We start from the raw sequence: 11509 nt of genomic DNA on the forward strand, positions 1-11509 counted from the left end.
ATGACTTAATTATCAAAAACTTAAAATCAAAAACCAAAACACAAATGATTATTCAACGAGGCCTTGGTCTTTGGTTTTTGAAATTTGTGTTTGTTTTCTCCTAATATTTTACTCATAATTTTCATACTTCCTATCTAAACATTTGGATTCTTAGCCAATTTTTAAAAACAAAAATATTTTTTTAGTTTTCAAATTTTGGTTTTGATTTTGAAAACACTCTTAAAATGTAGACAACAAAACATAGAAACCAATTGACAGAAGTTGTGATTATAGTCTTAATTTTCAAATAAAAAAATATAAAAAGTCAAATAGTTAATAAACCGAGTTTAAATAGTCTTTATTATCATTTTTTTAATAAAAAAGAAATAAAGAATTCCTATTGTTGATACCAAATTTTGGGTCGGGAAAGATGCACCTGACTTTCAGGTGGCAACAACTGTAAATTTGTAATTTGGGGAAGAACGTGACTTGTAAGATGAAAAGATCTACATACCGTGATGCTTGTCACACAAACTCTAATGCTTGAGTATTGGAATGGATTTATTTTCCTTGGAGCTATCTTGATGTATATATAGATGTAGTTGACCTTGAAACCTTCCCCTTACGGTTTCCGAGTTACTTTAGGTTTCCCTTTTAACTTGTTGGGCTTGGGACTAGAAGAGGCGTGCCTTAGCAATTTGCTAGGGTTGGCTTCGGCGTGCCTTGGCAATTTATTGGATTGGCTTCGGCCAAGGCCGATGTTGAGGACCTCGCTTTCCTTTGGAAAAATAGCAAAAAAATTTCAAATTTGTGAAAATGGAAAATTTGAATTAAATAATTAAAAATAATAATGACAAATTGTCAAAACTGCCCTCACTTACAAATAAATACGTAGCACAACGCCTCTTCCTTCGATTTTCCTTTTCATTAGGCGACCACATACACACTGTCATAGAGAAGAAGAAACAATCGAAGAAAAGAAAATCATAGATGGGAGTTGTATGGCTATCTTAAGACTCATGAACGAACAAAAAAAGTGAGAAAAATACCCTAACCTGGTGGTATGGTATGCCATTGTGATAATGATAGAACAACAAAAGTGGGAAGGGAGAGAAGTTGTCGCCCGTAGGTTACATTTTTTTTCTTTTCTTTTATTCTTTTATTTATTGTTTACTTTTTATTGATTTGAATTATATTAAAATTGAATTCTAAAACAAAATCTAGACATTTCAAATTCTACAGAAATTTGATGGATTTACATACATATACATATACATATATATATATATATATATATAATTCCAATTAAGGTTAACTCTAATACTTTTCCCTCTTGAATTTAAAATTTACAAATTTCAAATCTCTTGTCAAATAAATTTAAATTGATTATCTTCCCAATTATATCAGTTTTTTGACACTAAAATACAAAATTAAAACAAAACAAAATCCAATAATTTGATATAACTAATTTAAATTCACAATATCTAAAAATAATACATTTTACATATCGATGATGTATTACTATATTATTATATTATATTTTAAAAAATATAAATATTAATAATATAAACGAAAAATGCTTGAAATAAAAAAAAACCATGATAAGAATATAAGTCTCTAAATATATATATAACAAAAATTAAAAATAATTAGATAAAATTGAATGAATTCAAAAATAGAAGGTTACAAAAGACTAAATTTGATAACAAAATTTATAAACAAATCGAAAAAGAATAAGATCAAACTGAATTTGATAAGAAAATGTACAAATAAATCGAAAAAGAATAAGATAAAATAGAATATAATAACAAAAGATAGATTTGGATAGATATAGATGGAGAAAAATCAGGAAGATACAAGATTCTGTTATAATAACAAATCACAAAAAAAATTATGGTTAAAATCTCATAAGTTTATATTACAATTACAAGATTAGTTAAATCTCGTAGCTTCATATTACTATTTAATCATATGTTAGTTAATTGGTGAAAACTGATATAAACATAACTATAATAATATGATAAGTGTTAAAACTGACAAATCATTCCATTGGAATTAAATATGTTAATAACAATCCAATAAGTTAATAAAAAAAATAATGTAAAATTTAAATATTTACAATAAATTGAAATTTAAACGGAGAGATAAAGATATGAGATTGATTTTTTTCAATGGATTCGAAAAGTGGTTATGGAAATTAAATCCGAGAAAAAACCACCAATTCAAATTTCAAATCGGGCAAAGAATGCACCACTTTTTTCTCTAACATCCGTAGGGTTCGAAACTAATAATCAACTCAATTACACTATATTTCCATTCCAGATTGATTCACGCTAGAGCAATGAGATTCAATAGTTTTTATGGAAGACCACACAAAAGACAAATCGGGTATTATAAAAAATGCCCTCACGTGAATGGTACACGTTTTTCAAAAATATTATTATTTTTTTATTTTGCCAAAAATCCAAATAAATCCAAAATTTTGCTATTTCGTCCAATTTCCTTTAGGCCCACATTGGTCACTTGGGTAGGGGCATGCATAAGGCATGCCCCATTAGGCATTTGTTGAGGCTTGGGCCAAGTCCCAAGTCAACTCCTTCTCCTAAACTTATTTTGGTCCTAAGTTGTTACCTTGACCCGAATCATGCTATTTTCTCAACTTTGTTATTCATAGGAGTGCAACAACAAACCGAAAAACTGAAAATCCAAATTAATCAAAGTTGATCCAATGGTTAGTTTGATTTTTTTAATATAAAATTGGACATCTTGATTTGTATTTGGAGAAAATAAAAAAGTATTGGTTTGGATCGGTTCCTTATTAGAAAAATCAATCAAAATTGAACCGAACCAATGGTGTATATATACATTTTTTTCATTAGGTACCTTTTAGTATTTTAATTATTATGGTGCATACATATATTTGTTGTTTAGAAAAAGAACAATTATTATGGAACGTGTATGTTTTTTATTTAGAAAAGTGCTAAAAAAACAAAAATGTCAGATTTCATTTTATAAAAAAAACAGGTCCAATTTTAATTAAAAAGATCAATTCAAATGCAAAGTAGAAATAAAAATAAAATTTGGATGAAAAAGAAAAAAATAAAATGTCAAAAAACCAAGAATCAAATTAATAATAAACCGATCCAAATAAATTCAATCCATTGGTTATGTTCTTTGTTGGACATTGGTTTGGATCCATTCTATGTAAAATCAATTTAGTTTTTTATTAGCTCCAAAATCGACAAAATCGAACTAACTATTGCTCCTAATTATTCATGTTCTCGCCAAATGTCGTTCGTACACTTTGGGCCAAAATCACCCATAGCACACCAATTTTTTTTTTTTTTTGACAATATGAATTCAAAAATTTATTTTTCTTAGTCATAGCCACGTCATAAACCGGATTATATTGATCTCGACGTGAATACGCTATCACAATTCTCAAATCAAGTTCCACTATCTCCGTTTCCAAACAAGCCCTAATTGGTGCCTTAGATGGAAAAAGAGAAAAAAAACAGGTGCGAGAGAAAATCTGGTAATGTAAGATTTATTTCGAAGCTTCGAATTTTCTCGGCGGCCAAATTCCCTTAGCGAGATTTTTTCCTTCCGAAATTCCGATCGAAGAGTTGAAAGCTGACGGCGAAAGATCAGGCATGTTGTTGGCTGTGCTGATCGCCAACTCCGTCGGCAACATTCTCGTCGAACGGTACCATTTTCTTTGCCCTTAAGCTGTCTGGCTCGATCGATCGACCACAATTTTTTTTTTTCACTGGATTTTCATGTTTCTGATCTGCCTTAACTAGGCAGTGTGAATTGAATGGTTTTGTTTTGTAATTGAGCGCTTTGTTGTAGTTTTCTGTGCTGATTGCTTTGAATGATTGTATGAACTGTGCGATTAGTTTCAGAGGTACTCTAATTAGAATCTAAATTAGATTGAGAATAGGTGTTTAGGAGTGAAATGATGATGGATAAGGTGGATAAAAGTGTCTTACATACTCTAATTTCTTGCGATTGAACGGTTGATCGTTATTTTTTGTTTAATTATTAGGTTTCATGGAGTTCCGGCAGAGGAGCGATTGCATTGGCGATCCTTTTTAGTGAAGCTGGGAGCTGATAATCTCAAAGGTGCGAAAAATGAAGAGCTATATGTTGCGTCACACAAGTGAGTGAAATCTTCCGATAAGTTCTTTTGAAGCAATTCTGAGTAATTCGCAGTGATGCATTATACTTGAAAACTAATTTTTGCTACACTTGAGAAGAGTTTTCATTTCAATGGTTCTTCCTTCATATTCTGTGCATGTCCAGTACTGTTGACTATCCCACATTGGAAAATCAAGGGAGTTCATACTTAAGATAGATGACCTACTCCTCTCATTATATGAAATAACATATAAAGTGTCATATGGACTTTAGTTTTTGCATGTTAATAATGCAACAAAAACAACCATGATCTTAAGATAAAAAAGAATAAAAGGAGGATATTTAATGTTTCGAAGTAAACTTAACCAAAAATCACATTGATTTTGAGTTGAAACGATTTCCTAGAACCAAAATTTCCTTCGATTTCAAACAGTTGAGAAGGGACAAGCTGATACGAATGATGAAGTCTTTGGTCTACAAGTGGCAACACCTATATAAATCAAATGTCCTAAGGATTTGCCCATTCTTTGAAGAACACGTTGTACATGATTTGGTGCCCTTGACCTTCATTATTATTTCTGCACGATATAAATCAATTGGGACATAAGCCAACATCCTTGCTCTGAATCCTAATGTATAACATCAATGGTATTGGTTGCCACCGTTTGTGGACCTTTCAACTGCGTAGGTACCTTCTATTTCCTAAGCCTTTTGGTTCACCTAGGAATTGCATCCTCTTCAACCTACAAAGTGAGGTCTCAGGTTCCACCCGTGCCAGGGGTATTTTGAACTTCAAAAAGAATGTCATTTTTCTTCTAGTTAATTATTGTTATGGTCTGAAGTACTCGTTTATCCAGTTGTCCTTCTAATTTTTCAAAGAGCACCCCCCACCACCCACCAAAAAAAAAAAGTGTTACAATATGACTACAAGCTTACAGGGGATTCTTGAACTACCGTTAGAATGCTTGGCACTTGGCAGTTGCCAAAGGCATCATTCCACGGATACTTGGAATGAAATTATGTCACAATGAAGTTTTTTAAAAGAATGATTTATATATATATATATGTATGTATGCATGTATGTATTTGATAACCCATGCTTTCATTGTGAAGAACGAAAGAATAACAATGGATTAGCTTCTTCTGCCTTCACTGGTACAAAAGTAACAAGGGCTGTGTTCTTAGCTCAAATGGTCACCAATGTTCGCGATAAACTATTTTCCTGCTAAATAAAATACTTCCCTATCCAAGTATGGATATTCACTTCGATACTTCCTTTCTATTTTGTGGCACTACTCATTGGATATTTTTGTTTTTGTTTTTGTTTTTTCTTTTTTACTGTAGCTGGGTTTACCTATTCAGATATCTAACTTAACTTTCTGTAACAGGTCTGTATATATTGTTTACACTGTGCTTGGCGATGTTGCAGTTTATGTTGTTGGGAAGGATGAATATGATGAATTAGCTTGTAAGTAAATGTCAATTCTTCCATTTTCTTAGGACTCAATTCCCAACCTCCCAAGTGGTTATTATTATTATTATTTTTAACTTGTTCTTTTTGTTATGTACCCTCTGCGTTAATTTCTTTTCACTTCTTCAAGTGGCAGAAGTGATCTTTGTAATAACATCAGCGATAAAGGATGCCTGTGGGAAATCTCCAACTGAGCGCTTGTTTCTTGACAAATATGGAAAGATTTGTTTGTGCCTGGATGAAATTGTCTGGACGGTATGCCCTTCCTTTTCTCCCTCACTCAGAATCTTTGTAGTAGGTTTTGTGGCTAAGCTGGCAAAAAGCCAAAAATCCCGGGGCTCAAGGCTCATAATCCAGCCAGATATACTGATAGACATATTAAAAACTTAGAACTTCAATTCAAGAAAATTCTTGGCCGATTGCCCTTGAGAGAAACAGTGTCTACGGGGGGCAAAAAATATAGCACTGTTCTTCTGTCGCAATTCGATCCTTGGCTTTTCGATTTAAGTTCCGATTTTTCAAGGAGGAAAGATTATTACATATGTTTTTTTCCTATTCCAAAAAAAAAAGAGGAAAAAAAAACGCTACATTTCGACTGCACGTGTGCTCTTACTGATCTGTTTTGATGTTTGTGAAGGGCATCTTGGAGAACACGGAGAAAGACAGGATCAAGAGGCTGATAAGGTTAAAACCTCCCAATGAGTTTTGATCAATGATACGGATGTTGCACTATCTTGCTGGTTACTGCTTTCAACTATTTTACTCAACTTATGCCAAAGAATGTTTCAGCTCTGTGGAATAATCATCATGATTGATATGTTTACTGTCTACCTATTCTATTTGGCTCTCATACTATTCTTTACCGGACCCGTTCAGTTTGTAAGTTAGAACCCGAAGCTGTGTAAAGAATTGGAGATATTGTTTGGATCAAGATTTTCATGCCGGGTAGGAAGCTTGAGAATACGGTAGATTGCATGTATGTTTGAGAGTGATTTTGACATTTATAAATAATTGTGGTTAGATGATTGTTTCGATAGATTACTGAGGGAATGAGTTCAAATTAGGTAGTCATCTATTTTATATGTAATATTTAAGGTTTATATCTTAATTTGGTCCTTGAACTTTGAATAATTTTCTATTTTGGTTCATAAATTTTTAAAAATATTCATTTTAGTTCTTAAATTTTGAATATTGTTTTATTTTGGTCTCTAAACTTTTAAAATGATTGTTTTAGTCTAACTTTTAAAAAGTGTTTATTCTGGTTCTTGATATATTAAGATTTTGTTAAAAATGTGGTGACTTGTATTTTTGGATGATTAAGCTATCAGAATTAATTACGCTAAAATATCTAGAATTTTAATTTTCATTAAGGTGGCAAAGTAGAAGAATTTAAAAGATATTTTTAGTTCAAAATTTTGACTGTTTAGTATTTTGGAGTATATTAGTTGGTATTTTACTCACGTTCAGCTTGTTCAAAGTAGAAGAATTTTAAAAATATTTTTAGTTTAAAATTCATGTTAGTTAATCAACAAATATGATATTTTTTGTTAGATGATATAATATTAAATTTAATCTCATTCATAAATTTAAGTTTTTGGGTCAATTAGTGATTTAACTGTGATTTTAAATTATGATCAATTTTAGTTGATATACTAGTTAAAGAAAATGCCCATTTTTCTTTTTCAAGAAAAAAAGAAACTCCTTTTCATGACTTGAAGGTCCAAGTTGTCATTCCCATATTTGCAAAGTTGGAAAAATTGTGAATGTCAATTATCGTTGAACTATGCTCATGTTGCCTATAATTAATATTAAAAAAATTGAAAAATCCATCAACATGAACTCAAATAAAGAGGCGACATGAACATAATTAAGCGATAATTAACATACACTTCTTTCTCCTATTTAAATCTACATATGTAAACTCGGTTGTACTAATAATGTTTACACTCAAATAGAGAGAAAAATCCAATACTAAAACCTCCTACTCACACTCCCCACCCACAGAAAGAACAGAAAACTCCAACTTTAAGCTTAAAAGAAAGGCATTGGAAGGACTTTGAATCATCAAAGACTATAATTTCTCTTCATTTTCACCTCTTTTTGTGTCTATCTCTTTGTTCTTTTCTTCTCTTTTGTAGGTTTCTTTTTTCCCGTCTTAACTCTTGAAATCAATATATTGTTTGTTATTTTTACCAAAGAAAAAGTCATCCTTCAAGATTCGGCAACCATAATATGCTCTTGTTAATTCCCCTTGTTTCCACCATTCTTTTTTCTTCCTTTTCTCACTGACCAAAACAAACATTTCATATCCCTTTCATTTTCAACACACAAAGGGCATATTCTTAGAATCCCCCATTTTTCTCTATGCAATCAACTTTTTCTTCTTTTATTTATTTATTCAATTCTGATTATAAATCTGTTTGATTTCACTCTATAATTATGTGAATTTGAAACTTTTTACTGAACCAATTATGAAGTTTTGGAAGATCCTTTGCAATTTGATTGAATCTACTTTGCCAGAGTGGAGAGATGAATACATTTCTTATAAGGAATTGAAGAAGGAATTGAAAATGATGTACCCTGATGATGAAGAAGATGGTGGAAGAAACCCTAAGCGCTTAAAGTTAGATGGAGAAGCTTCCATGGAAACCTTTCTCAAATTGCTTGAGGAAGAATTGGATAAGTTCAATCAATTCTTTGAAGGCAAAGAAGAGTATTATGTTATTAAGTGGAGGGTAATTCACTTTCTTTCTCTCCATGTGTGTGTATTTTTTTTTTTTTTTCTAAATTAAAAAAATGAACATGATAAATCATTATTATGGTGGACAACATCTATCTTTGTACATTCCACCAAATTGTTCGATCATAACTTGTCATGTGGTAAATTTTGCTTTTTCTCTTTTTAGAATATTTTAATATATTTTTTTAATATGAATGATGAGAAGGGATACACAAAAATGAGTGCATCTTGAGATGTACCCAAGTATTATCTGACTTTTGACATATGATGTGTTGGAAGCATGTTGCAATGATGTTTGAGTTTGAATATTTGGAGAGGACAAGTGTTGGGGAAGTTCAATATTAGGTGGATTCTGAAATTCAAATTTTGGTGTTAGTTGTCTTTAACAAATTTACACTTTTCTATAAACTTACACTTTATTGTACTGTGAAACTTGTTTTAAAAAATTGTTGTAAGCACCGACAAATTTAGTATAGGTCTGCCTCCTCAACTTTATGTTTATATATATATATATATATAACTGACATAGTATCAAGACTATTAGTTAGCTCAGTGGTAAATCTATCTTTCAATCACTTTCAGACTCTTTCAAACTCAAGTGAAATTTCTGTAAATCACTGCGAATGGAAGTTACTTGAATAGTTGGTCGGCTATGCATCTGTAATTAGTTTAGAAAGCTTACTCTTTTGCCTTAGTTTTTTACATTTGATTTACGTGTTTACGACATGGTCGAGCATGCAGTTGTTGCAGGAGAAGGTCGCAAAGGTCGGAGATTCGAATGAAATGCTGATGAAAGTAGGGAGAGACATTGTGGATTTCCATGGAGAGATGGTTTTGTTAGAGAATTATAGTGCTTTGAATTACACAGGTTGGTGTTTCTGTTGTTTTCCTTTTTCTTTTTAAAGCTTGCTTTGGCTTTGCTGTTTAGAAGTTGCCTTTCTTCAGCAAATATTTTGATGTTATGAACCTTCAAGATCTGTTTTCTCACCCTTTCTTTACCATAATTTTCATATTTTCTAAGGAAATATTTGAATTCATAGCAAAATTTCAAATTTCAAGAAACTACTTTTTTAAGATATCATTTACTAACTATTTGGTTTTGTAAAAATCAAGCTAATAAACACTACTTCCCACCTATTGATTTCTTTGTTTTATTATCTACTTTTTAGGAGCTCTTTCAAAAACCTAATCGAAATTTGAAGAGTAAGGTCTCGTTTGGTAACCATTTGGTTTTTGAAATTTAAAGTCTATAAATACCCTTTGTGCCTCTAAAATTCCTTGCTTTGTTATCTACTTTTTATCAATATTTTCAAAAACTAAACCAAAATTTGAAAACTACGAAAAATAAATTTTTAAAATTTGGTTTTGTTTTTGAAATTTTGTTAAAATCAGCTATTTTACTTAAGAAAGATGTAAAACATGGTAAGAAATAGAGAGAAACATGCTTAATTTTTAAAAATTAAAAAATAGCTATCAAACAGAGCCTAAGAAAGTATATTTGTTTTTTGAAATTTGGCTAAAAATTCAAATGTTTAATTAAGAACCATAGAAACCATGGTAAAGAAGTTGTTAGAAAACAAACCTAATTTTTAAAAACCGAATGGTTATCAAACGTGACATAATGATCATATTCTATCCAATATTACAATTTATAGTTGAATTGGGACGAGATGTAAGGAGGTGAAAGATATTGTGTAGCTGTAGTTTGGCATTCCATGACAAGTTTTTGATAAATGATAGTTCGAATCAAGGGTCATTTGGCCCCCAACTTCAAGTAGGTGGAATGTGCTATTATAGCTCACTCAGACTTTGGGCCTCCAATTATAATAATTGACGTTTTCAATTATCATAACTCACAATAAACTAAAATAATACTATTTGAAATCTCTCTCTCTTTTTTGTTACAATGTTTATTATTTTATACCAGACTAAATTAGTCAATACTCCAAACATAGACTATAATAACCCAACGAGTATAATAATAACTGACTATAATAATCAACTTAGCACTCCAAACCGCTCCGAACCCCTTTTAAGTTTTCTATTGAAGACGTGTCAAAGGTCATTCCAAGCTCCCCATCAAGTCCAATCCTTCTAATTCGTCGGGATTTTGCACGAAAGCGAAAGATGACGAGAATCTACGACGTGCTTCATGTTAAAACTGCCTTATAGTTGTCTGTATATCCATATCAACTCACAGGATCCACCTTTTATTTTGATTTGATTTCCTAGGACTTTAGGGTCATGTGGTGTAACAAACTATGGTAATTAACTTCATTCTTTACATTTTCAAATATAAAAACTCCATTTCTGCTATTTTCAAAAGTTAATCTTGTCTTCTGGTTCAATGTTAATTCATTGTAAAACTTCATTCAATACATATCAAGCACAGGACTGGCCAAGATTCTAAAGAAGTACGACAAGCGAAGCGGCGAGCTCATCCGCATGCCATTCATCAAGAAGGTGTTACGCCAACCATTCTACTCAACCGAAGTGCTCGACCAGCTATTGAAAGAATGTGAGATTATGCTTGATCTTCTCTTCTTCAAGAAAGACATGTCCTGTGCTGCTGCTCAAATGGTTAATGACGACGAAAGGGGTTGCTCCGAGGCGAAGACAACTGCGACGGACAGTAAAGAAAAGTTGCTGAACATTCCCGACGATCTCGCGGAGATCGAATACATGGAGAGTATGTACATGAAGTTAACGTTATCGGCCCTGAATGTTCTGAAGGAGATTAGGGGTGGAAGCTCAACAATTGATGTCTTCTCATGGCTTTGATCGACATCAAAGGGAGATGAAAATATGAGCCATTTATGCTTCACAAGTACTGCAAAATTGAATCCAAATTGTCGTTTGTGATATACAGAAGTGAAAACTATATGTTGTTATGCTTGTAATCTACTTTTAATTCATTGTTCTCTTTACTATAGTTTTGTTCCAAGTGAATGAACTCCATTTTCATTATGTGCATGTATATGTGTGTATTCATTTTGCCTTTTATCTTTCTTTTCTTTATGCTTTTGAAATTGTGATTGAGATGATATTTCGAGCATAATTTAATACTTCATTTGGTAACTATTTAAACCTCGTTTGGTAACTATTTGGTTTTTGATTTTTTGTTTTTGAAAATTATTCCTATAGACACTACTTCCACCACCAAATTTCTTCATTTGATA

The 11509-nt window shown here is 31.6% G+C and overlaps 2 protein-coding genes across 2 annotated transcripts; both read left to right on the forward strand.

The window, feature by feature from the left end:
* Window positions 1–3477: 3477 nt before the first annotated feature.
* Window positions 3478–6698, forward strand: LOC120085151 (TSET complex member tstD). Its single transcript, XM_039041027.1, has 5 exons — window positions 3478–3685; window positions 4028–4141; window positions 5508–5587; window positions 5721–5845; window positions 6228–6698. The coding sequence occupies exons 1-5, from the start codon at window positions 3633–3635 to the stop codon at window positions 6297–6299; spliced, it is 444 nt and encodes a 147-aa protein (XP_038896955.1). The 5' UTR covers window positions 3478–3632; the 3' UTR covers window positions 6300–6698.
* Window positions 6699–7535: 837 nt separating this feature from the next.
* On the forward strand, window positions 7536–11309 carry LOC120086831 (SPX domain-containing protein 2-like). Its single transcript, XM_039043636.1, has 3 exons — window positions 7536–8325; window positions 9072–9198; window positions 10723–11309. The coding sequence occupies exons 1-3, from the start codon at window positions 8062–8064 to the stop codon at window positions 11109–11111; spliced, it is 780 nt and encodes a 259-aa protein (XP_038899564.1). The 5' UTR covers window positions 7536–8061; the 3' UTR covers window positions 11112–11309.
* The last annotated feature ends 200 nt before the right edge of the window (window positions 11310–11509 follow it).

Source organism: Benincasa hispida, chromosome 9, assembly GCF_009727055.1.
Source record: "Benincasa hispida cultivar B227 chromosome 9, ASM972705v1, whole genome shotgun sequence".
In the NCBI taxonomy this organism is placed as follows: Eukaryota; Viridiplantae; Streptophyta; class Magnoliopsida; order Cucurbitales; family Cucurbitaceae; genus Benincasa; species Benincasa hispida.

Coding starts and splice junctions, on each gene's coding strand:
- LOC120086831 (XM_039043636.1), top strand. CDS start 8,062: ATGAAGTTTTGGAAGATCCTTTGCAATTTGATTGAATCTACTTTGCCA. Junction 8,326..9,071: donor ATTATGTTATTAAGTGGAGG/GTAATTCACTTT, acceptor TCGAGCATGCAG/TTGTTGCAGGAGAAGGTCGC. Junction 9,199..10,722: donor TAGTGCTTTGAATTACACAG/GTTGGTGTTTCT, acceptor TATCAAGCACAG/GACTGGCCAAGATTCTAAAG.
- LOC120085151 (XM_039041027.1), top strand. CDS start 3,633: ATGTTGTTGGCTGTGCTGATCGCCAACTCCGTCGGCAACATTCTCGTC. Junction 4,142..5,507: donor CTATATGTTGCGTCACACAA/GTGAGTGAAATC, acceptor TTTCTGTAACAG/GTCTGTATATATTGTTTACA. Junction 5,846..6,227: donor TGGATGAAATTGTCTGGACG/GTATGCCCTTCC, acceptor ATGTTTGTGAAG/GGCATCTTGGAGAACACGGA.